At 37.0% G+C, this 27,796-nt stretch overlaps 1 protein-coding gene across 3 annotated transcripts in view; it reads left to right on the forward strand.

The window, feature by feature from the left end:
* The window catches only part of arhgap32b (Rho GTPase activating protein 32b), a 122,992-nt gene that overhangs the window by 25,033 nt on the left and 70,163 nt on the right, over window positions 1-27,796 (forward strand). For all 3 annotated transcript variants that reach the window (XM_051093240.1, XM_051093241.1, XM_051093242.1), the window contains exons 2-3: window positions 12,467-12,580; window positions 26,524-26,632. In XM_051093240.1, the coding sequence (XP_050949197.1) occupies window positions 12,492-12,580; window positions 26,524-26,632 (198 nt within the window). In that variant the 5' untranslated portion in view covers window positions 12,467-12,491. The remainder of the gene's footprint in view (window positions 1-12,466; window positions 12,581-26,523; window positions 26,633-27,796) is intronic.

Here is a 27,796-nt window from a genome sequence, read left to right on the forward strand (position 1 = left end):
GTGATCAATTTGAATCAACGTCATTTTGCAAGAAAATTAAATCTTGTGTTGGTTTTGTTTGTTTTAAAGAGAGAGTTCACTCAACAATGAAAATTCTGTTATTAATTACTCACCCTCATGTCGTTCCAAACCCACAAGACCTTCCCATTCATCTTCGGAACACAAATTAAAGGTGACCTATTATGCCTTTTTACAAGATGTAAAATAAGTCTCTGATGTCCCCAGAGTGTGTATTTTTGTTTTTGTGTTTCTCATTTAAATGCAAATGAGCTGGTGCTCCCAGCCCCCTTTTCAGACGAGGGTGGAGCTTCAAGAGCTGGCAAAAACAAAATGGGGCAATCTCAAGCACTGAAAATGTGAGAAACTCTCAGAAGCGGCGTTCAGACTTATATGTTCGAACTGGAATTGGTTTAAAAGTCAGTCATCTGATTGTACTTTGCCTAATAAATATGCGTTTATGAATTACAAAGACTGGGAGCATGGCACGATACAAATAACAACATAGCTGGTCTAATGGTGCCTTTGCATGCTATCACAAACTTCATAAATCCCACTTGTGATTATGAGCTTGACAAATTTAAATGGTTGACTTCAGATTGTTTTTATATGCAATTTTTAACTACCACTTTTTTAACAATCATTCTGGTAGCATGTGAAGGCAGCATCAGTGAAAACAGCCAATGGTAGCTTTAGCAACATTAGCCTTAAAGAGTGCTAAGAAGTGCTTTCAGAAAGGCAATTTGGAAAACAAACGTTTTGTCTGGAGCTGACGTTTGCGTATCGATCCCTAAACAGGGGAGGGGAGAGTGGGGTAAGTTGACCCACCCCCTGTATCTTGGCAACTGTACATTTTTTCTATCATGTGACCATGTATTTTGGAATCACACATTATTTCTTCCGGATTGTGAAAAGGAGAAACACATGGGAGGAGTTTAAAGCACCTATTTACTTTAAAAAAATCATTTTTAGCATAACAGATGTTATGGCTGTTACATCAAAGCAAATTTATCCAGGTCTAAAAATATTTATAGGTGTAAAACATATATATATATATATATATAATACATATAGGTGATATAGCAACATATAAAACCATGTAAATCATTTAGCTTAATATTAGCCTGAATTGGTAAGCTAGCAAGTTTCTTCCCAAAATGCAAGTTATAGGGCAAAGTGAGCCAAATGCTGTGGGGTAAGTTGAGCCAACACTCTAATTTACCCCACCATAAGGCACTGAAGTTGAGTTAAATCTCGAAATCGATCCCCTTCTGCAATGAGGGGAGAGGATGGAAAAGGGGGGCACAATAACTTTATTTTGGGGGGGGAATGGCCCCCCTTCATGCCGCAGACGTGTGCAGTGTAAATAAGGGGTAAGAAATTTATTCATCATACAGTGATGTAACTATTGTATTCACTTACGGTACCGGGAGTGTTTTTTAAAGCGCATAAACTCATGCTAGGCTAGTGAGTGATGATGTTCTTTGATGGCTGCACTGTGGTAGTTGCGTTGCTGTCTATGTAGGGTCAGAAAGCTCTTGGATTTTATCAGAAAAAATGTAATTTAATGTTTCAGGTTTGGACATAAGGGTGAGTAATTAAGGACATAAGTTTTGGATGAACTATCCCTTTACAATCTATGGTTTCTGGTGCACTTTCATTAGGGTCAGTAAGCGATGAAGACTAGAGTTGTGGCTGCTCAATATATGCAGCTTTGCCCTTGCAAGAATGAATTACATTTTAAAACATATTCAAATAGAATACAGCACTGTACAGTGTTAGTTTTACATGCTTAAAATTGTTGCAGAATATATTTTCCCAGCTTTGTAGTCTTATGCCTGATAGTGACCTGTAGCCCACGCAGAGGCCGCGTTGTGGGACATTGGGCTGCTCTCTCCACGACCCCACTCTGCTGGATTTGTACAGCCGATCTGCTGAAGCCGTAGGTTTCCGGCCCGCATTGTTTGGAGTGGAGAGTCTTTTCTGTGGGCCCACTGAGCCACAGATTTTTTTTCCAGGCTTGAGAGTCTCCCATCCCAGCAGTCTCTGCCTGTTCCCATTCATTCAGACGGCTGCCCACTTCCCCTGTAAGCCAGCAATGTAAGCAGAGCTTGGGCTATTCATCAGCACTGACCTTTTCTCCCAAGATTCGGCCCGATTGATTACTGATGTCTGATGTGGGGCGACATACCCATTCAGCCATAACGTATGTTTTGAAACAGTTAAATAACACCACGCTGTCTAAACACAGCACACACTGCCTTGTCCTGCTTTAAGGACAACGTCCATGGGAAATACTATTTCATTAGTCATTTGGACTTGTGTTGCTTTATATTTAGGGGGTGGGGAGAGGGATTATTTCCAAACATAGTAAGTTCAAGTTGGTTAACAGTACAAACTGTCCCTTTGTTTTCTCAGTCTAATTAACCATGAACAGCCATCTAATAGCGATACCCTCGGGACAGGCAGCAAAGCGCTTCAAAGCATGCTAATTATTCTCACACAGGTATTAGGTCGAAAATTTCCAGGCTAAAGCGACAGTAGCATAATAAATACCCTTGTAGATCGCGACACGCTGACAGGTCTTACCTTGATGATGCTGTTTACCTTACTCTCACTTTTTTACTCGGGTGACCGCACATATTTCCCCTTTGCGAAGGCGGTTTGGCAGGTCGCTGTATTGAATCTGGCAGGGCTTTCAGAAGTTCCCCGAACTCCAAATGAAAGGGAAGGACATGCTGAGTCACCCCTCACGGAAAGTGATATTATAGCACTATTTCCAAAACCCATCGCTCTGTATCTGCCACATGATAAATTGTATGCATTTCCTCAAGATTTGGGCTTGAAAATATGCCTTTTTGGTGTTGGCTGAGTGGTTGTTTTCCTCAGTGGTCATAGTGGCTGGAGATGGGAAGTCTGAATTGATGTATTTGTCTTAATTGTGTTCTCATCTGAACTATAGCGCAGTCATTTTTCACAGGGTCAGCGATGCTCAAAATAGCTTAGACGCCCAGATGATATTCATTTTTATTTACCAATTTTTTTTTTTTTTTCGTCTCATTCTCAGATGTGAGATCTGACTATGAAAATCCTGTGTAAATCCGTTCAAAGCTGCAGTATTCCTGGCATATAGTTCAGTGAGGCAGGGCTTCATCAGAGCTCTGGCAGTGTTTCTCATGGACTCACCGGCTGGATGCTGTTTACTCTTATCTCTGCTCTTTTCATTGCCTTTATATAGCTGCTCTTCTCTTCAACACAGCCTCCGGTAATTACCTATTTGCTAAGTACAAGTTTGCTCATCAGCATCTCCTTTGTCTATGTAAAATGTCAAAGCAAATGCTCATATCTTGAGATATAGAGATGCTGCAGTGCTACACTGCAAAAACAGCTTGTTTAATGATTATTTTTGTCCTGTTTTCTAGAGAAAACATCTAAACATGCTTAAAGTGGTAGTTTACCAAAAAAATTCTTAATTACTTATCCACATGTCATTCCAAACCCATAAGACATTCGTTCATTTTTGGAACGCAAATTAAGATATTTTTGATGAATTCTGACAGCTTCATAGACAGCAACAGAACTACCACGTTCAAGGCCCTGAAAGGTAGTAAGGACATCGAAAAAATAGTCCATGTGGCATCTGTGTTTTATGAAGCTACGAGAATGCTTTTTGTGGTTTATTCTGCAAAACAAGACATATTCTCTAGAAAAAAAGTGTTATTTTGCACAGTTTTGCTACTTGAGTAAACTAGAGACTGCAGTACTTTACAAATACAAGCTTTTCTGAAGATTTTTTATATTTTTTTTTAAATTGCATCTGTAACAGATTACTGACATATTAAAAGTGATAATGGCAGTATATAATGTAATATTTTTGAGTTCTAGAATTTTTTTAATATCACGGCTGTGTCGTAATTATTCAACCCCTGTTCAACATTGCTGTTTTTTAATCACTGATTTGTATGGTGGGGAACAAAATTGTCTTAAAGGGGTCATCAGATACAAAGTTCACTTTTAAATGCTGTTTGAACATTCATGTGTGTTGGCAGTGTATGTACACATCTACCCTATAATGAAAAAAATCCATGCAGTGGTTTTTAATTAATCTGTAAAAATAATATCCCCTTTTTCAAATCGAGCCATTCTCAGATGCCTGTGGCGTCACACCGACAGAAGCCGCTCCCAAGACAATTGATTGACATGTGCGTCTTACCTCAGACCCGCCTAAATCAGCTGTAACAGTCCAATCTCCATTGTTTCGATGCCGGAGCACGGATGTAAATTAGACCAGAATATCTCCAAATGAGCAATTGAGGTGTTGTGTTACTGGATGTAATAATGAACATAGTGATCGTCATTTACTCCTGACATCTGAGCTGCTGAAGATGCAGTGGATTACATTTGTTTGTGAAGGGAATGCGCCTCCCGATCTACATAAATGCGTCTATATTCTTGGAAATCATTCGTGATCCAGCTTCACTTACAGCACAAGTGAGTATAAGGGTTTTTTTAATGAATCTTTGCAATCACCTTTCCTAATAACGTGCTAGTTAGCAAGTTTCGCTGCTAAACGTGTTAAATGCGGCTAAAGTAAACAGGCTTGTCACTTCACAGTGAGAAGAGGGGGTGTGGCGAGCAGAGCTCATTTGCATTTAAAGGAACAATCCTTCAGAATGGGTTGATTTTTTTTTAATTTTTTTTTTTTTTTTTTTTATTTTTTTTTTTTTTTTGCAGAGCTCATTTTGACAAGGTAAAAAAGGGTGTTGTTTTACTACCATTGAGAATTTTTAAGTATATTATAGACTTTTTTTATTAAGACCCTAAACAATCATATCAACTTGTGGAAAATGGGCATCCGATGACCCCTTTAAAACACAATTAAACCTTTAGAAACTATATTCGAAAACAGAATTAGCTTGAGCTGTTACACATACATACAATTAGCCCATGCATGTGCTTTAGCTTGAGTAGCAAATAGGACAAAGTCAACATAGCTCTATGAAGGCTATATGAAGATTTCCAAGACATTAAAAGTTCCTAGAGGCACAGCTGGCAGCCTTATTCCATAGCTTAAAATGTGTTGTACCAGAAAACTTTTGAGAGTGTTGAGGAAAAAAAAAATGTATACAGCCAAAGGCTTTCAAGATAAACCAATGAAAGGAGGAAAAACATTTCAATACAGTGTATAAGAAGATCATCAGGCAAGCATGACCTTCATGCTGTGGTATCCTGCTGAATGACACTTTTGACCAAGAAGAACATTAAATGCTCATTTGAATATGCTAAAATTCATTTAGATAGACCTGTGGAGTTTTGGAAGAATGTTTTATGGAGGGATGTGATGAAACTTTAACTCTTTGGACCAATGGATCAGCTGTGTTGTCTAGTGCAAAAATAGGCAAAACTTGAGCCGAAGAACACTGTCTCTATTAATCCAGACATTTTGGCAAGAACTGTGATGCCTTTAGTGCAAAGACTAAAGTGATCTGAAAGCTAAAATGTTCTGAAAGCTTTTTCAAGCAAGGAATGGGCCAAGATTGCAGTAGTGAGGTGACAGAAGCTACTAAGCACTTCCAAGCAGTGTTTATTGGAGGTTTTAAAGAATAAAAGATTTTGCACCAAATTTGACTTTTGGGGGTTGAATAATCTATCTATCTATCTATCTATCTATCTATCTATCTACTTTGTGTAAAACAATATAATACTGATTAAGTAAAATGATTTTTGCAGTGCACACAGATCTCACTCTGTGTTTACTATTATTTATCAAACAGTTCACAGATTTCACAGATGTTCACCTTGGAGTGTGCATTGAAGATTTATTTGTTTACCACATCTTTACTATCCTAGGCTGTTGTTTAATGATGAAATCCCCACAAACTCCCCATGTGTTCGATTTTTATTTTTATTTTTTTATGCTTATGCGCTGTTTTCTCTCAGAAATAATGCATACTATTGTCAGCGGCAGACAATACAAAGATATGAATCTTGTATTATTGAGATGTTGTCTGACAGCTGTGAGAAATGGAGAAGAAACATTATTCCTAGTTATGAACGGCTATGTATCCCTTCGGATATTTTATTAGATTAACGGTCCTCGTGTTACATTTGTTGAGGTAATGCTCTGCAGAGGCAGGGCCTTGCCCTCTGATGTAATGCCATGTAAACAAATCCCCATCTTTTTCACATTAGTGCAGGCCACTACGTCTTACACCAGACAGATTGTCTGCCTGTCAATAAGATCATGTTTCATCTAAATCTTAATGAAGCCGATGCTCCATTATGGGGGTCTGGAACAGTGGGTTTGAAAATGTATTTTTTCCGCTGTAAAATTTAAATCTCTTCAGGCAGCTAGCCTGCATAAGTGATGCAGATTAACTAATTTGTACAGTTAAAATTTTAAATATGAAATCAAAACAACGCAAACTGTAGCCTCTCATGGCCTTGACCTATTCAAAGTACAAAATGTTAACAAAATATGAATGAATGGTCTTGAGTAAACAGTTTTGTGATAACTGATCTAAAAACTGTTCATTTGTCAATGACAAACTTTAGCAAAGTGTTGAAATGTTTCTCAGTTTCCCACATATTAGATGGCCGTAAAGTAATTTGAGTTTAATGAAACACTGAATTTCCATGATGCAATGTAAATGTCAGGAGCTTTTTCTCATTGCTGAAAGGTGGGAGGCAGGCCTACACAGGATCACTACAGACAGTAGGCACATAGAAAATACCTCATTTTGGCCACAAACTAAGGCAGAATTGCATATTTCCTTCACAGATTTGCCAATTCCAGAATGCATTGCAATGAGATCAGTAGGAGGAAAAAATCCCAAGATGGTATTTTGTTAGTACTTTTTAAGTATTCCTGTGAGTCAAACAGTAGAGCTTTTGCCATTTATTATCATTTAATGCGCCAAGGCTTCACATTGTTTACGTTAATCCTTAATCCTCTGACATGTTTCACACAAAACAAGACTTATGGAGCGAATGCTAATGGGTTGTATGCTTAAAAGGTTAGTTCACCCAAAAAATTAAATTCTGTCATTAATTACTCACCCTCATGTTGTTCCAAATCCATAAGACCTTTGTTCGTCTTTAGAACACAAATCTGAGATCTTTTGGACCCTGCATAGACAACAGCACAACTGACATGTTCGAAGCCCAGAAAGATAGTAAGGATGTTGTTAAAGGGGTCATCGGATGCTCATTTTCCACTGGATATGATTGTTTAGGGTCTTAATGAAAAGTCCATAACATACTTTGGTTAAAATTTCTCAATGGTATTTATTTTTGGAAGAAACTGATGTTTTTATTAGCCAAAGATGCATTAAATAGTTTAATGTTTAATCTTACAAAAGATTTGTTTTAAATAAATGTTCTTTTGAACTTTCAAAAATTTCTCAATGGTAGTGTAAATAACACCTTTTTTACCTTGTCAAAATCAGCTCTGCAAAAATCATCCTGTTCTGGTCGAGGTTGCTTTAAATGTTAATGAGCTCTGCTTGCCCCGCCCCTCTCTTCTCTTTGTGGAGTGACGAGCCTGTTTACTTTAGCCGCGTTTAGCCGCTAAACTTGATAACTAGCATGTTGTTAGGAAAGGCGATCACAAAGACTCACTTTTGCTGTAAGTGAAGCTGGATCACAAATGATTTGCGCGAACACAGCTGGATATATGTAGATTGGGAGGCGCATTCTATTCACAAACAAATGTAATCCACTGCATCTTCAGCGGCTCAGATGTCAGGAGTAAATGACGACCACTGTGTTCATTATTACATTCAGCAACACAACACCTCAATCGCTCAATCGGAGATATTCACGTCTAACTTACATCCCTGCTTCTGCATCGAAACAATGGAGGTCGGACTGTTACAGCTTATTTAGGTGGGTCTGAGGTAAGACGCTCATGTCAATCAACTGTTGTGGGAGTGGCTCGATTTGAAAAAGGGGATATTATTTTTACAGATTAATTAAAAACCACTGCATGGATTTTTATCATTATAGGGTAGATGTGTACATGTACTGCCAACACACATTAATGTTCAAACAACATGTAAAAGTGAACTTTGCATCCGATGACCCCTTTAAAATAGTCCATGTGACATCATTGGTTTAACCTCTACTATAAAACAACTATTGGTCTTGGTTATAGCATAGATAGTATATTGAAAGTGACATTCTTAATGGTTTGGCTAACATTGTTTCACTCGTCTTGTATAACGCAGTTGGTCTAAATTGTCACAATTACCAGTTGACAGAATCGTTTACAACGGAAACTTTCCACAAGTTCCTCTCTGCCAGTGCCAAACTCTCACAACAGCCCTTCCCTCTCATTGACATGAAGCTGCTTTTCGAGCGCGCGTGGGTGTACGGCGCTTCCTACAATTTTTCTGCCTGCCAGTCTTTCATAAAGTTCTCCCTGTCTGCTTCAAAGGACACAAAGAAAGCCGCATGGTGGTAGTTGATGGCTACTAAAGGAGGATGGCTGTGTGGGTTTAGGGGTTTGTTGTTTTAAATGGATGAGGGATGTTCTTTTGTTCGCTTGTCATTTATCTCCTTTCTCTGCAATTAAATCCACACAGAGCTTTGGGGTGGGAGTTTTCCTGCGTGGCAAACATTAGCTTTGGTTCTGATTGGGGGTGGCTTTAATGGTACTGTTACCAAGATTTAATAACCTCTGCTAAGTACCTGCTTTCGCACAAGGGGAGGGCACATTAGATCGTCTGGCACTGGATGTTTATTTGATTTCATTGAGCGACTGATATAGGATCTTCAATAGCTGATGCTGATATTTAGAGACAAGGGTGGCCTGCTGAAAAGTTCAGAGAAATAATAATAATAGTATGATAAAATAAATAAATGAGTTAAATCCAAACTGACCAGTTTTGGATGCTTAGTACTGAAAACTTAAAAAGAAAGGGAAAAAGCTCTTTCTGAATGATGCTTTCTTTGGAATAATTCTTACTGTATGAATATTATATTATTGTAATGTTTTATGTATTGTAATGAGTTGTTATTTCAGTTGGCTTCTATATTAATGATCTAATAACCAAGGGAGTGATTACTTCTGGGCATAGAGGAAAATACTGACTGCAGTATTGAATCACTTTTGAATTTTGTCCATATGCTTCCATGGACTTCAGCATGTTTGTGTGTTTTTTTTTGTTGGGCTCGTACCAGTATTATTGTATTATTTTAGTATTATTTATACAAGTTGTTTTATGCGTGTGTGTGTGTGTGTATATATATATATATATATATATATATATTGTGTGTGTCACAAAACCAGTAATAAGGGTCAATTTCTGAAATTGAGAATTGAGAATATGGTTTGTAAGGATAGTACAATATTTGGCTGAGATACAACTATTTGAATATCTGGAATTTGAGGGTGCAAAAAACAAAAACAAAAAAACAAATCAATATATTGAGAAAATCACCTTTATCTAAATGAAATTCTTAGCAATGCATATTACTAATCAAAAATTAAGTTTGGATATATTTATGGTAGGACATTTTACAAAATATCCTAATGGAACGTGATCTTTACTTAATATCCTAATGATTTTTGGCATAAAAGAAAAATCAATCATTTTGACCCATACAATGTGTTTTTGGCTATTGCTACAAATATGGTACTTAAGACTGGTTTTGTGGTCCATGGTCACACAAAATCAAGCTGACTAAAGACACGTAAACAGACAGTGATTAAATAAGAATAGGAAATTAATTACAAGCAGTAGGACAAAAAAAACAAATACATTAGAAATGCTGCATACACTGTATAAAGTAATCAAATGTATAAAACACTGTGTATTTACTGTATAAATTAAATATATTTTTCCTGTTAAAGTTACAAAAGTGATTTAGTCAAGAGCAGTGAGAGATTTTTTCTCTTGTTGTCTGATTAACTTGAATGACAGATAGCAGGAATATTAGACTGCTGTCACTTTAAGAGCTACCCATCCAATATACTGTTACACATGTGTTTTCTTTCATTTCTGTTTGCTTTCACTTGACCTAAAGTACTGTGTTATCGCTACTTGCAAAGACGGGCATTTTGACACATGCAAGTGTGTGTATTTAACTGTTCAAGGCCTATAATCCCATGCTCTTAGCACCATCTTCACATGCACACACCGCTCTGACAGCGCTCAGAAACAGTCTCTCAGACAATGCACGCATATAGCGAAATTAGTTCTCTTTCACTGCTAATTGTTTCAATGGCTGAAAATCTTTTTTTTTTTTAACTTGCAGAAAAACTATTTTTTTTAAATTGCACTTTTTAAACCACAATACTTAAAAATACATGCAAACAATGCATTTTCATGACCACGCAGCAATCACATGTGAGCTTGTAACCTTGATAGAGACACTAGTTGGAAATCTCTAACGTGTATACAGTGGCATGCGAAAGTTTCGGAACACCTTGCAGAATCGGTGAAAATGTGAATAATATTAACAAAATAAGAGAGATCATGCAAAATGCATGTTATTTTAATTTAGTGTTGTCCTGAGTAAGATATTTTACTTAAAAGATGTTTACATGTAGTCCACAAGACAAAAAATAGCTGAAATTATTAAAATAAACCCCTTTGGTTTTTAATACTGTGTGTGGTTACCTGGATGTTTTTAACCTGTTTTAACCCTTTCCAACAATGAATGTATGATTTTGAGATCCATCTTTTTACACTGAGGACAGCTGAGAGACTCAAACACAACTATTAAAAAAAGGTTCAAACACTCGCTGATGCTTCAGAAGGAAACATGATGCATTAAGAACCTGGGGGTGAAAACTTTTGAACAGGATGAAGATAGTGAAATATCTTTTTTTTTTTTTTTTTTTTTTTTCCTCCCCATTTAGTACTATCCATTCTGAAGCAACAGAAGATACTTGCATGTTTCCCGGAAGAGTAATTAATTACAATTTACCTTGATCTTCAAATTCAAAAAGTTTTCACCCCCCAGCACTTACTGCATCGTGTTTCCTTCTGGAGCATCAGTGAATCTTTGAACCTTTTTTAATGGTTGTGTTTGAGTCCCTCAGTTGTTCTCAGTGTGAAAAGATGGATCTCAAAATCATACAGTCACTGCTGGAAAGGGTTCAAATATGCAAATAATGCTGGAAAACTGATGAATCTGCAGGACCTGGGGGACTTTTCTGAAGAACAGTGCTCAGTTTAACTGTTCAAAACAAACAAGTGACTCATAAACAACCATTACAAAACAAAAAAACAGTTGTAGATCATCCAGGTAACCACACACAGTATTAAGAACCAAGGGTTCCCAAACTTTTGCAGGGGGTTATTTTAATAATTTTATCTGCTTTTTTTTTTTTGTCTTGTGGACTATATGTGACCCTGGACCACAAAACCAGTCATAAGTGTCAATTTTTCGAAATTGAGCTTTATACATCATCTGAAAGCTGAATAAATAAGCTTTCCATTGATGTATGGTTTGTTAGGATAGAACAATATTTGGCCCAAGATACAACTATTTGAGTATATGGAATCTGAGGGTGCAAAAACATCAAAATATTGAGAAAATCGCCTTTAAACTTGTCCAAATTAAGTTCTTTGCAATGCATATTACTAATCAAAAATTAAGTTTTGATATATTTACAGTAGGAAATTTACAAAATATCTTCATCGAACATGATCTTTACTTAATTTCCTAATGATTTTTGGCATAAAAGAAAAATCTATAATTTTGACCCATACAATGTATTTTTGGCTATTGCTACAAATATACCCCAGCGACTTAAGACTGGTTTTGTGGTCCAGGGTCACATATGTCCAATAGTCCAATAGACTGGATGTTATATATAACATCTTTTATGTAAAATGTTTTACTCAGGACAGTACTAAATAAAAAATAACATGCATTTTATTTGATCTCTGTTATTTTGTTAAAATTATTCACATTTTCACAGATTCTGCAAGGGGTACCTAAACTTCCGCTTGCCACTGTATATATATATATAAAAAAATAAATGTAGTAATGGAAAATTAGATTTCTAAATCAAATTTTTCAAAACCGTTTGAAACTAGCACTATTAATCGGCATACAGGTACAGGTATCAGCTGATGTGACGATCTCACCAAATACCAAATAACAACTTAATCTGCTTAGCTTTTCAAAAACAGTATTATTAGATCAAGATGAATTCATGCAGTGTCACCATTTGAAAGCTGATGAATAAGTTTACCTGAAGTCTAAGCATCATCCAAAAAGAATATAAAGATTAGAGTTTTCCCCAGGTTTCCACATCATGACTCACAGAGTCATTTTCCCTCCTCTGCTTGTTTTACTCTCACATTCGCTCTGTCCGTCTTGTTTCGCCTCTCATTTCTAACTCTGTACTGACTCTACATCTTTTTTTTTTTTTATTCTCTCTCCCTTGCTCTCATTCTCTCTCTCCCTCCCTGCCTCTCTCTCTCTCTCTCTCTCTCTCTCTCTCTGGCAGGCTGCTCCTGCAGTGATTCAGTATCATGGAGGCTGGCAGTGGGGCTGCTGCAGTGGTGGGAAGTGCAGCTCTCGGACTGCTCGGAGCCACAGGAAGTCATGACATCTCTGACAGGTAAGACGTCCTTCCTCATCGGACCCCCCCCAGGGTCTTCTAACTCACCAGGGTTATTTTTACTCATTTAAGATACCTGTTTGTTTCTACGTGTGTGTCGCGTTCTTTGCTCCTGTGTGAATGTGTGTGTCCCTGCCTCAGCATGCCCTCTGCTTCCCTGCTGTTTCATTCATAACTGTAGAGGTTATTTCTGTGTGCAGCGTGTGTGCGCAGCGAAGGCTTGGGCACGTACATCCTATTCCTCTCCAGGGGCTCGAGGAGAAATGTCAGAAGTGTAAGCGCTGGGAGGTACAGGCAGATGCAGCGGAAACAATGTAGGCTAAAGGTTCTCTGGGAGATGCATTCATATATATCCAACTCGTTGCATGCTTGCTAGCATGAGTAAATACCCAACTTGAGGTCATTAATCACTTAGGAATAACGTCATCCCTCTCATAAATATATCCCTAACCCCAAATTTCAGTCAGATGACATGCTGCTGAGCCTGTATGAAAATCCACGATGCTGAGTAGTAAAGCTGTGACAGCCAATAAAATGCGTTACAGTGCCAGTACACTCCCACCCACCCACTCTCACGGCTGAGCTCGGAGCGCAAGTCACATGATCGCCAGCGCTCATGAGAGCATGCTTTGGCGTCCTCTCCAAAAAAAAAAAATTCTGCCCTAAATCCCTCAACTATCACCTTCCCACCAACGGTTGCAGACTCTGCTGTGATTGTCCTGAGTTTTGAGAATTATTGTCCAGCCATTTTAGCCCTCAGTTGAACACAATCCAAATCTGGTATGCCGAGGGTTGCCATGGCAGCCACAGCTTAGCATATATTAGATATTAGCACAACATCAGTGAAGGAAGGCAAGGAAAAGGACAGCGAGTCGTGGAAAGCTTTCCAAATGTGCTCGTCATTTTCATACACACCCATGCTTATGATTCATAGTCACTAGGGGAAATACTTTAGCTGTGCTGAGGCTTTTCTTCAACAGTCCCTTATACTGCGATGACCCGGAGCGCTGCAATCCTTCAGTATTCTGTCCTGCCACTGCATGCGTATCTTAAATAAGCGGCCTCTGGAGTAGGACTCTGACATGGAATAGCCTCCAGCTAGGCAAGCAGTTTGCTTTTTAAAGTGCAGAACAGTCTGCTAAACATATGTAATAGTTCATTTTGAAGACTAAAGTTTGTTAGCATTGTAATCAATGGCGTCTAGGTTTCAGCGCCAGACTTCTAAAGTAGATCGGTTGGTCGTGTGGCCATTTACTTGCCATTTAAGAGACGGTTATTATCCAAAGCGGCTTACTGTGTGCTGATTGCAGGGCCAGTTTGCTCAGAGCAACTTGGGGGTTTAGTGCCTCACTCAAGGGCACTAAAGTGATAAAGTGGGTTGTGATCTCAGGCTACTTGGGTTTTTAAACCACTACCTTTGTGTTAGCAGTCTAGATCCTTAATCATTAGGTCAGTGTTTCCATGTAAGGCTCATGTTCTTTCAGCTCAACACCCAACTGCTGAAGCGTTTGCAGGTTAAATGGGACTTTTGAAGTGTATTTTCTAGTGCAAATGCTATGTGGAAATTAGGGCTGGGCGATATGGCCAAAAAATTATCACAATACTTTATTCATTTATTTTTTAGTCAACAGTCAACATCGATAATCATCATGATAAATGGCAAATTGTTATTTCTTTCAAGTTTAAAGGCAGATTTTTGCTACAGTGTGAAAGCTGCAAAAACCAGACAGTTAATTGTGGCTTTAAACTATTTTTTTATGGTCAGAACATGAAAAACACTTAATGTTTTTTAAATTCTTTACACTTTGCTCAGTCATTTTTAACAAAAAATAAATAAATAAATAAATAAATACATATCTTAATACAAAAAATGTCTTAGTTCTGCAGTTTTAATGAGTAATATTGTTTCAATCCAAGAAACAGGTGTTGTCTGATTAATATTAATAATAAAACTTTTTTATTTTGTTTTTTTAGTTCGTGCCGTGCTGCCGATTGAACTTTGATCCGAGCGGACAAACAGTCCGAGTGGCGCGCTTCAAATGATTAGTGCTCTTTTGTACCGCCTTTGGCGCATAAACATTAAATCGAACATATAGTGAACTCTTGTTATCGTTTATCAAGGAAATTTATGTTGCACAATACTTATTTTTTATAGATTTATTGCCCAGCCCTAGTGGAAATATACTTATATTAACATTTACAACCTTACTGTAAAGTAAGAGCAATAGTTATATGTGACCCTGGACCACAAAACCAGTCATTTTTTTTAAAATTGAGATTTATACATCATGAAAGCTGAAAAAATAAGCTTTCCATTGATGTATGGTTGTTATATTTGGCCAAGATGCAACTATTTGAAAATGTGGAATCTGATGGTGCAAAAAAAAATCAAAATATTGAGAAAATTGCATTTAAAACTGTCCAAATGAGGTTCTTAGCAATGCAAATTACTAATCAAAAATTAAACGTTAAGATGTTTACAGTACGGAATCTACTAAATATCTTCATGGAACATGATCTTTACTTAATGTTCTAAAGATTTTTGCCATAAAAGAAAAATCAATAATTTTGACCCATAAATGTATAATGTATTTTTGGCTATTGCTACAAATACACCCGTGCTACTTAAGACTGGTTTTGTGGTCCAAGGTCACGTATGATAAATGAAATCTGAGGGGTTTTTTTCTCTGTGTCAAACAGGGTTGCCAGTTTTTCACAACAAAACTAGCCCAATTGTGTTTCGAGGGGGGTCCTCCAGTAAAAAAATCTGTGTGTGGGGGGTAAAAATTTTATTTTTATTTTTTTTTTGGAGGGGTTCCCCTGGTAAAATTTGCATTCCAGGCGCTAAATATCATGTTATTCGGGTTGCTTCAACCCAGACATGAAAAACAACCAGTGGCAACAGTGTTAGGGGCCATACACACCAAACGCGTTTTTTCATTCCAATGCGGTACGCGCATGACCATTACGCTCGCATCTTGCATCTTTTGAAGTGCCTCTCACATGAGCGCCGCATTTTTAAGATGACGTGTCAAGTTAAAAGAATTTCAACTTTTACACGCAGCACCGCTCATCAATGTCAGTTCCAAAGCAGTGGACCAATCAGAAGAACTTGGAGGCGGAGCAAGTGTTGCAAGCTTTTGTTTACAGTAGCAAGTTGGCATGATAACTGTTTTATTTGACGGCAACATGGAGGAGGCGCTCACAGTGGCTGTTTTCGGATACCCTGAATTATATGACCTTTCTTGAAGCGATTATCATAACTTGTTCCTTATAAAATATCCAAGAAATATCTCTGTCACTGAATATTGTTATAGCTTCACGTCTCAAAAGCACGTCTCGAGACCATCACGTGCTACGTTCCTGAGCGCTGCGTCCCGCGTTTTTAGACGCAAAGACATGTCATGTGTGAATGGCCGCTTAAAGCCCAATTCCGTGGGAAAACCGTGGACTTGGCAACATTGCCGTCAAAAAACTTGTTTTGTAGCTGCAAATTAATCAGTGAGTAATTTGTCAGACTGATTTAAACACGTGGGTCATTAAATTAACCCGTTAATAAAAGTAATTTGTTCACCACTCAAACTGCACTGCAGTGCAATTACAAAGACATGTTGTCTATTTAGTGTCCCTCTGTATGATTCCCTGTGTGTGTGTTTCCCATCACATTCAATTCTGACTTCAGATTCACAAATCTGATAAAATATAATTTCATTTGCTACTGTAGATTCACAGTGGTGCAGAAAGAGTGATTGATTTATTTGAGTGCTCTATTAGACAAACCACACAGATTTGTTTTTATACATCCGTTAAAATAAACTCGTGTTAGCCCCGAATCTTCTTGTGTCGGTGATTGGGTAAGCCTGAGCAAACAGCGGAGAGCTCTCTGCTTCCTGAAATATTGCATGCTGACAGAGTGCGTTTCTATCAGCATTTTCCTGTCAGTTGACAATTTGTTCATCCTTACAGTGACGAAGCAGTCTTGCAGGGCTTGCCCCTGCTTGAAACTGAGGAGTAGTGTTAATTTTGTCAGCTGTTTTTAATTTAGTCTTAGTCTTTTAAATTAGTCTTTGTAATCGCGGTGTCAAATGTGCTTTTTAGTTATCATATTTAATCAACCTTGTCTTGTTTTTGTTCAGTCAAGTTTTAATCAGCTAAATGTCTGAGCATTTTAGTCTAGTTTTAGTGTGTTATCTTTTCGTCATGCTGTATAAGGACTAAAAAGGTTTTTTTGCTCAAAATTATAATTGCAATGATTGTCGTCATTTGTGACCCTGGACCAGTCATACGGGTCAATTTTCGGAATAAATAAGCTTTCAATTTGATGTATTGTTTGTTAGGATAGGACAATATTTGGCTGAGATACTACTATTTGAAAATCTGGAATCTGATGGTACAAAAAATTAAAAATGCTGAGAAAATCGCCATTAAAGTTGTCAAAATAAGGTTCTTAGCAATGTATATTACTATTCAAGTTTTGATATATTTATGGTAGGAAATTTACAAAATGTCTTCATGGAAAATGATCTTTATTTAATATCCTGTAATATGATTTTTGGTATAAAAGAAGAATTAATAATTTTACCCGTACAGTGTATTTTTGGCTATTGCTACAAATATACCCATGCTACTTAAGACTGGTTTTGTGGTCCAGGGTCACATCTGAGACAATTTTTACAGTTCATGTACACTGTAAAAAATAAAAAAACATAATTTGTTGAGTCAGCTTAAAATAATTTGTTACCCTCCTGCCTTTAAATTTTAAGTTCAGTCAACTCAAATAAGTTTAGTCAACTTGAAATGTTAAGTTGTACTAAGTAACAACTTAGATATTTGTGTTTGCTAAAATTTTTCTGTCCGTTTTGGCCTTCTGTCCACACTGAGACGGCATTTATGTCATGGAAAACAGCTTTTTGAAAACGCTTTCCAAAGTAAATAAATTTGTGTTGTTATGTGGACTGTGAAAACGCTTTTGAAAACAATGGCACGTTTAGTCATGTGATGCATATTGTACCAGTATTATAGACAGCTATGTTCATATATGTGCTGTTCACTTTCACACTGTTGCTGATGATATTTACTTCGTACACTTTTCATTTTACAGTCCTAAAAAGATGACAGTATTTACTCACAATTGCTGTCCTCAGGTGATCACACATGAGTGAGCACGACATGGACATGTCAGTGAATTATGAAATATTTCCATAAATAAAATGATCCTGCCGGAAGAATTTTGTGAAAACTTATGTCTGTTGTATCTGTATCGTTTTTTTGAGGTTTTACACATGCGCTGTAAGGCAAATTTAATTTTAACTTTTGGAAAATGCTAATTTGGACAGAGAGTTTTAAGACGAAAACTCAGTTTTCATATGTATCCAGATTAAGGCTGTCACTAACGATTATTTTGGTAATCAAGTAATCTGTCGATTATTCTGATGATTAATCGAGTGATCGGATAATTAAAAGAAGTTTTTTTGCAGCAATAAAAATAGATCTAAGTGAACAGTACCCTTTAATATGACTTAAAATATACATATAATAGCAATGAGGCAATAATAATTAGTTTAAATAAAGTATCAAAAACAAGTAATCATATGGTTTTATTGAACAAAACTGTTAAAAATAATACATAATGTATTACAAACAACAGAGCTAATGTTCATTACATATTATAACAAATGGCAATTATTTTTACACTTTACTGCGCAATCTAATCTGTGTTTAATATTGACTCAACAACATTTAATTCAAATGTCCAATCCACTTAATCTTTAATATTAGGTCATTTCTTTATGGCAGAAATGCTACAGCCACTAATTTCCTGAATATGTGAACACCAAAACCTGCTGAAAAGCAAATGTTTGAAATTGCGTTAGCATATTTAGAAGCTTAATGGTGTATTCTCCTGTGTTTTCATAGGTTTATAAATGATTTACCTTACAAATCTGATGAAATAGCGCATGTTGTGTTCCCAGATGAACATTATAATAAATCAAAAAACTCACAACAAAATGCAGAGATGAAGTTTGAGACACTCCGCACATGTAAATGATAACAGTCTGTGTAGCAGCATTTACTGTGAACAGAGCCGCTCTGAGATGCACATACGTAACCTACATGAATGTGAATAATTCAAGTGCATATATTAGACCTGCATCACATGTATTTAATTAAATGGTAGCGTTTGTGAATTCTTAATAGCAGTATGCTTTGTTATGATGTTTAAATGAGTTTAATATGTGGAATGCTCCATTATTTACTCACCCTCCATGCATCCTAGGTGTATACGACTTCCTCCTTTCAGACGAATGCAATCGGAGGTATATTAAAAATGATCCTGGCACTCCCAAGCTTTAGAGTGGCATAGACAGGTGTTTCTTTTCATCAGTCCAAAACAAGTCAAATAAAGTGCATCCATCCATAATAAAAAAAAAAGTGCCTCACATGGCTCCGGGGGGTCAATAAAGGCCTCCTGTAGTGTTTTTGTATGAAGAATATCCATATTTAAAACAATCACTTTAATCTAGCTTGCGCTAACAGTTGTACACAGAACTTGCAGGCAAGGGGCGTGGCAATACTGAAACACCATCTAAGCTGTTCGCCAATTGCAACGCAGTGGGACAGCTAACCAATCACAACACATTTTGTTTTTCGGAAGGCGGGCCTTCATTAAACCCAGAACTAGTCAAGCCATTTGTGCCAAGCTGGGAGAAAGGTATTGTAATAATGTAAATTATGTGAAAAATAATGCGTTTTTCGAACCACCAAGCATGAAAGCATGAAAGCATGAAAGCTTGCCCCTAAAACAAAATCAAGACTTTATAAAAGAGCATAATAGGACCCCATTAAATCGAATCAAGGAACCATTCCAGCCCTATTTTGGATTAATGTAGACCTAGCCATAGTCAGAGTTATTGTTTACTGACCTTATTGTCATCTCATCACATCAGTTTTAGTCATGGGAATAAAGCTTGTCAACAAACATTACACAAACACTACTGAGGACTGTGTGTAAAGCATTAGGTAATTCACTCAGAAATGAAAATTTAGTCGTTACTAACTAGCCTTATGTTGTCATGTTATGTCACAAGCCTTTATGCTGAAATTCATGGACAACAAAAGTAGAATTGTAAACGACCAAAATCACCAAAAACAGTGGCAAAAGTGGTTATACGATAGCTATAATCCAAAAAATATCTGGAGGGAAACTATTCTTTTAAATACAGTCTCTTAGTCTGTGCATAGTGAGCCCACAGATTGATTGAAAACCACATGTGAATGCCTCATCTAATTGTGATGCGCCAGTCCTCCAACAGACTGTCATTTCATTTCTCCAAAATCCCTCTTCAGGATGGAAGAGTCACAGAAGCATATGGTCTGAGTTGTTGCTTTCAGTGCCGCCAGCATCTCGTGTTAAAAAACATTTCATCTTTGGTGAGTTTAATAGGAAAGTGTTATTCTGTGTGGGCTGTTTTGACTCGCATTACTTCACTGACACTCTGCCACTGGAGTTTGCAGATAGAAAGTGCCCTGCAGGGGACAGCGAGCTCAAGGTCCGGTATCTTCTGTGAGCACTCGCTTAGACCAGTTCTCCAAGGCTGGCTTTTGGTTTGATCATTCCCACTCGGAAATGCTTAAATGTGTGTGTGATTTGAAATAACTTCAATTTTTTGTGTGTAATCCTCCTGATGCCTCCTCTCAAGAGTAGAACAAGCTACCTAATGAAAATGTTTTACAGTAATTTGTTTTAGGGGAAGTTGCCTTAGGGGAATCTGTGCAGCAGACAGTGTGAGACCTGCTTCAACATTTTGAATTCTCTGGAGCTCGCTTAGACAGGATCTTCAGAATAGGAGCAGCTCTGATACACCATTTTTTTCCTTCATTTTTTGGCCCCACGTATAATCTGTGTTAATGAAATGCTGACTCAGAGGTGCTTTCGTGATTTATGAAAGCCCAGCGTGACCTGCACTGGCCTCCAGGAGTTAATGACTTCCATTGGGATGTGATGAGGGTATTGTGACATAACACAATGGTGACCACTCCATCCCGACCCAAGAAACACCCCAATTATCTCTGTTGTCCTGCGGTGGCTGAAACACGGCCATCCATACTCAGATTGTATTATGTCGTCAAGATCCTCTAGACCAGGTAATCATATGGTACCATATTCAGTTTTTAAATAGGTGTTTTTCACAACTTTAATTAATTAATGAGTGGAGATATACAGGAAGGTAATGTGGTTTTAGAGTTGGAACAGATCTTGTCTATACTTCCTGTCTGTATGCTGTTTTTGAGGGGAAAATCTGGGGATTTGAGTTTTGTAATTAAATTGATATGTAATTAAAAATCTAGACGGGAAATCCTATTCATGGCAGGTCTCCAAACTGTGGCTATAAATGTCTTATAAATGTGACACAAATAAAAATGCTTAACAAATTAAGTCAGAAGATATGTGACCAAAATGTGGTTTTCTCAGATAGAACCTCAATGAACAAAATATATAAACTCGCAACTCTGACTTTTTTTTCTTAGAATTGCGTGATATAAACTCGCAATTGTGAGTTATAAAGTCAGAATTGCAAGATATAAACTCACATTTGCAAGAAATAAGGTCAGAACTGCAAGACTAAAATCTTGCTTTTTTTTTTTTATCAGAAGTGTGATAAACTTGCAATTGCGAGATATAAAGTTTAAATTTAGAGACGGAAAAGACTGATCTCAGAATTGCGCATTTATATCTTACAATTCTGAGTTTATATCATGCAATTTTGAGAAAAAAATCAGAATTATGAGTTTATATCTTGCATTTGCAATAAAGTCAGAATTACAAGATAAAAAAATTTTTTTACTTTTTTTTTTTTAAAGATCTATTTTTTGGCATTTTTGCCTTTATTGTATAGGACAGATCAGATGTGACAGGAAGCGAAGTGGGAGAGAGAGAGGGGGGCCGGATCGGGAAAGGTCCTCGAGTCGGGATTCGAACATGGGATGCCTGTAGCGCAAAGGCACTGTATGCCGGCGCGCTGCCCACAACGCTATCGGCGCTGACAGAACTCAGAACTCTTTTTTTCTCCGAATTGTGAGATAAACTTGCAATTACAAGTTACAAAGTCCAGTTTTGAGGCTGAAAAAGACTGATAGCGAGTTTACATCTCACAATTCTGACTTTATTTCTCGCAATTGCGAGTTTATACTGTATGACGCAATTCTGAGAAAAAAGTCAAAATTCGGAGTAAACTCCCAATTGCGTTATCAAGTCAGAATTGTGAAGCATAAACTTGCAATTCTAAGAAATAGTCAGAATTGCCACTTTATTTCTCAGAATTGCGAGTTTACGTGATAAAACTTGCAGTTTTGAGTTATAAAGTCAGAATTGGAAGATTAAAAGTCATTTCTGACTTTTCTCAGAAATGTGTGATAAACTCACAATTGCGATTATAAATATAAAGTCCAATTTTGAGGTGGAAAAAAGACTGATCTCAGAACTGAGCTTATATCTCACAATTCTGACTTAATTTCTCGCAATTGTGAGTTAATATCTTGCAATTCTGACTTAATAACTCCCAACTGTGTTATCAAGTCAGAACTGCAAGACATAAACTAGCAATTCTGAGAAATAAAATCAAAATTGCCACTTTATAGTTTGTCATATAAACTCAAAATTTTGAGTTATGAAGTCAGAATTGTAAGATATAAACTCAGTTCTGACTGTTTTCCCCCTTAGCGTAATATAAACTCGCATTTACAAGAAATAAAGTCAGAATTGCAAGATTAAAAGCTCACAAATTACTTTTTTCTCAAAATTGTGTGATGAACTTGCAGTTGCGAGAAAATAAAGTCCAATTATGAGGCGGAATAAAGACTGATCTCAGAATTGCAAGTTTATATCTCACAATTCTGACTTTATTTCTCGCAATTGTGAGTTTATATCACGCAATTCTTAGAAAAAAGTTGGAATTTCGCAATTCTGACTAAACTCCCCATTATGTGTTATCAAGTCAGAATTGCGAGACACAAACTTGCAATTCTGTGAAATAAAGTTGCAATTCTGAGAAATAAAATCAAAATTGCCACTTTATTTCTCAGAATTACGAGTTTGTCTTGCAATTTTGACTTTAGAATTTACAATTGCATGTTTTGTGCGATTTTGAGATAAGTCAGAATTGCAAGACGTAAACACAGTTGAGAGAAAAAACAGAGAACTGTAAGATAAAAAGTCACAATTAAAATGTAATTTTTTTTAATTAGTGGCAGAAACGCTTGTTTGAATCAGATTGAATGTGAATGTTTCAGAACCATTACTGTATCCACCGACTCGTTTTGTTTATACTAATGCTGTTAAAAAATGGAATAAAAAAACCCAATAAATAAATAAACAAAAATTATTGGTTATTAAGCATGTGAGGTCAAATAGGTAGCTATTACTAATTGATATTAAGCGTTTTTAAACAACCGTCTTTATAGCACATATCTGTAATTAGTCAGCTGAAGTCATTATTTTTTGCCTAGAGCTTCTAGTCATGGTGTAATGTGTCAAATTGTCAGTACCTGACAGCACAATGCTCGTATCTGGAGCTAAAAGCATAATCAGATTAGCTAAAATATTATACAATTTAATAAGCATGCAGTGGATGGTGGATTTGTAGTAATTTTCTGAATGGCGGGAGGTCCAATTCTGCGGAAATCTTCAGAGCTTACTGCGAAATTCTGCGGGTGCAGATTCCGTGTGGGCCTGTCATTAGCTTTATAGCATATCTCGCTAACCTCACCCCGGAAAACCCTGCTAATCTTCACATGTACGTGATGGAATCTCCTGCTCCATCACACTATGCCTCATTGAGCGCTCTTGTTCCATAAATGATTCACTAACCAAAATACACACAGGCCCGTGGCTGCTGCTCGTTGAAGTTCAAGTAAATGTGATTAATCGTGTTATTGATTAAGCACTGCAGTTGGTTGCACCTGGATCAGCGAAGAGTCCTGGCACAGTGTCATAATGCAGCATGCTGTTGCTTTCTGGACATCCTCCATCCTGGTAATTATAAATGCAAACTCTGCTGTGTCAGAACTGCATGGAGGAGGTGACAGTTTGAGGTCAGCGACGTATGGATAACCCAGCCGCTATTATTCCGCTTCGGAATGTTGGATCTGTGTTCATGTGAGCCTGAAACTGACAGCAAGAGGGGGAGGAGATATACGTGTACTATAGAGACTTGGATGAATCGTTTTGAAGCATACACTGCACAAAATCACTTGATCTTTATTTTCAGTAACAATACTGTATCTAAACAGCCTCCAAACAGGATCGATTTGCACAATGAAGTTGTGTACAGTGTTAACACTTGTTATGTCTTTGAATTAAGTTTATTTTCTCACCCAATAGGCAATTATTTCTGTTATTTAAACAGGAATCTGCTAGAATGTTTTGCAGTTTATGTAACAAAAAAAAATAAAAGTTTATATATATATATACTTTTTTTTTTTTTTTTTTAATATAAAATAATATTTTTAAATAAAAATATTTAGGCACAAGTAAAATTTAATAAATATTCTGTGTAGAATGGAAGTCTTGTCAGTTTTGCTTCTCAAGTGAATTGATTTTGTCTAAATGGTATAGTTCACCCAAAAAATTTCATTAATTACTTAATCTAATGCCGTTCCAAACCCGTAAGACCTTGGTTCATCTTCTGAACACAAATTAAGATATTTTGGATGAATTCCAAAAGCTTTCTGACCCTTCTTAAACAGCTATGCAGCTGATACGTTCAAGCCCCAGACATTGTTAAAATAGTCCTTGTGATATCAGTGGTTCAACCGTAATTTAATGGGTCAAAAAGCTCTTGGATTTCATCAAAAATATCTTAATTTGTGTTCTGAAGATGAACAAAAGTCTTGCAGGTTTGGAGTGACATGAGGATGAGTAATTAAGAAGTCCACTTCCAGAACAACAATTTACAGATAATGTACTGACCCCATTGTTATCCAAGATGTTCATGTCTGACTTTCTTCAGTCGTAAAAAAATTGTTTTTTGATGAAAACATTTCAGCATTTTTCTCCATATAATGGACTGATATGGTGCCCCGATTTTGAACTTCCAAAATGCAGTTTAAATGTGGCTTCAAACGATCCCAAGTGCGGTTGTAAACGATCCCAGCCAAGGAAGAGTCTTATCTAGCGAAATGATTGGTTATTTTCATAAAAAATAATACAATTTATGTACTTTCTAATGTCAAATGCTCGTCTTGTCTTGCTCTTCCCGACGTCTGTTTTTTGTTTTCGGTTCATGACCATTAGGGTATGTTGAAAAACTCCCATCTCATGTTCTCCCTCAACTTCAGAATCGCCCTATATCACGGTTTTACCATTTTGTTAAGGGTGTTTGATCTTCTTTGCATGTTCACTTTGCAAAGACTGGGTTGGTACTTCTGCAGCGATGTAGGGTGATTTTGAAAAGATTTTTGAAGTTGAGGGAGAAAATACGATCAGAGTTTTTCAACATACCCTAACTGTCTTGAGCCAGCATACACAGGGTTCAGGCAGAGTGAGACAAGACGAGCGTTTGGGATTAAAAAGTATTTGAATTGTATTTTTTTTTTTTTTTTAAATTAAAATAAGCGATCGTTTCACTAGATAAGACCCTTCTTCCTTGGCTGGAATAGTTTACAACCACATTTGGGATTGTTTGAAGCCGCATTTAAACTGCATTGTAAAAGTTCAAACTCGAGGGACCATATCAGTCCATTATATGGAGAAAAATCTTGAAATTGTTTCCTCAAAAAACACAACTGAAGAAAGAAAGACGTGAACATCTTGGATGACACTTATCAAGACAGTTGGCTTTTTTTCGTAGTCTAATGTCCTTTTGCAAGGACTGTTCTTCGCTGTTCATTTCTGGTCGTCTTCAAGATCATTTTGTCAATGTCAGACAAACAAGAATAATTTTAGATAGCGCTCATGTCTGTATATCACTCCTGCTCATCAAATCATCTTAAAAGAGCCTTCCCTGGCACATTCCTTATGGCGAGAACCATTTTTACTGTGCTCCATAAATCATCAGTTTAATTAAAGGTCTTACAAGGATGCAAACCGTGTCATTAATTTAGCTCAGATTTGTGTGGTAGTGTCAAGTTCTCATTTATTGCAGAACGCCAACATATAGTTAAAGTAAAATACAGACATGCTCTCACACTTAGTGTAGGGTCACATATTATACTCCAAAGTGAGAGTGTCTGCTCAAAGCAAATATACAAACATTCAAAGCTATTTTCTAGGTCATCCAGTTTGGTTTAAGCCATATAGTGTAACTTTTATGTAATTCGTTCCATGCCTTTTTATGGAAACAATTTTCTGTCCTGTCAGAACATCCCGGTACCACTGACCGCACTGCGCTTTTCATCTCTGATCAGTGGTGGTTTGTCATTTTGCCCATGTGAGACGAGCCAGACTGCCACTTTTTGTCTCCCAACCGCTCATTCAGCAGGGTTGGAAGGAAATAGTATCTTCGCTTTCTTTCATATCACCCATTAAAGACCATATGATTATGATTAGCTAGATTGAAGGCTTTTCCAAAGAAACCTGTAGATTTCCCCCTTAAATTGGCAGATATCCCTACATGCTGTTGTGGGGATCTCGTTTTGATTCCCTGCTGTGCATGCTGGATAATAATTTTTCACTGTGATTAGTTTCGACATCTTGCCTAATTGAAATGATGCTGCCATTAACACCTCTGTGAAGGATGGGATGTTCTAATTCACTGCCTTACATTGAGGACGTGTCATTTTTGCTGTCACACTGCCTGTCTGATATTCCTCTCAGCTCCGCTGTCGTAATTCTCAAAGGCAGCCGCAAAGCAGGCTATATCCGTTTAGTTCACAGTCTATCAACTGACCCTGCCTCATTTCTCTCTCTCTCTCTATATATCCCATCCCCTCCCCTCTCCCCTCAGGGGCCTGAGGCCTGGACGGCACCCGGAAGAAGACGATATCGTGCCAGAGCTTGCCAGGAGTATCCACCCCCGAGAGCGACCTGACTGGGAGGAAACCATCAGCGCAATGGTGAGGAGCCAAGTGCTTGTAGTCTCACACAAATTCAGCGACTCCCTCCCACACCCTACGTTTACAGAGCCAGTAGTAAAGAGAGCAAATAGCACAGCCTCAAGCTGTGAAAATTAAAGCTCCACTGCTTGCTGTCTGATTTACAATATCACAAATGTCGTTTCTGAAAGATAATTCATTTTTGTTCATTTTTTGTGGGTGCTCGCTTCTTTGCTGCCGTAGACTGTCAGCCATTATTGCCTGTCTGTGAGAATGGCAGGCTCTTGTCAGATGCCTGCAGAAGGATAATGTAGATCTTGTCATTATCCTACAAAAAGCAGATTCATTCACTGACTAGCAACAATGACCTTGAGGTGCTAAAAGTACAGTAATATTGTGAAGTATTACTACAATTTAGGATTGTCAAATCTGTTTATCATGATGAATCGCATCTAAATGTTTTTTAAGTCTCTTATGCTCACCAAGGCTGCATTTATTTTACTAAAAATACAGTAATATTGTGAAATATTAGTCCAATTTAGGCCTGTCAGATCGATACATTGTGATTAATCGCATCTAAGTGTTTTTGAAGTCTCTAATGCTCACCAAGGCTGCATTTAGTTGATCAAAAATACAGTAATATTGTGAAATATTACTACAATTTAGGGCTGTCAGATAGATTAATCACATCCAGATGTTTTTGAAGTCTCTTATGCTCGCCAAGGCTGCATTTATTTTAGTAAAAATACAGTAATATTGTGAAATATTAGTACAGTTTAGACCAGTCAGATTGATTCATTGTGATTAATCACATCCAATGTTTGTGAAATCTCTTATGCTCAACAAGGCTGTGTTTATTTGATAAAAAAAAAAGTAATATTGTGAAATATTGCTACAGTTTAGGGCTGTCAAATCAGTTAATCGCAACCAAAAGTTTTTTAAAGTGTCTTACGCTCACCAAGGCTGCATTTATTTTACTAAAAATACAGTAATATTGTGAAATATTAGTACAATTTAGGCATGTCAAATCAATGTATTATGATTAATCGCATCTAAATGTTTCTGAAGTCTCTTATGCTTACCAAGGCTGCATTAATTTTATTAAAAATAAAGTAATATTCTAAAATATTACTACAATTTAGGGCTGTCAAATCGATTAATCGTGATTAATCACATCCAAATGTT

Source organism: Labeo rohita, chromosome 21 (assembly GCF_022985175.1).
Source record: "Labeo rohita strain BAU-BD-2019 chromosome 21, IGBB_LRoh.1.0, whole genome shotgun sequence".
NCBI classification, from domain to species: Eukaryota; Metazoa; Chordata; class Actinopteri; order Cypriniformes; family Cyprinidae; genus Labeo; species Labeo rohita.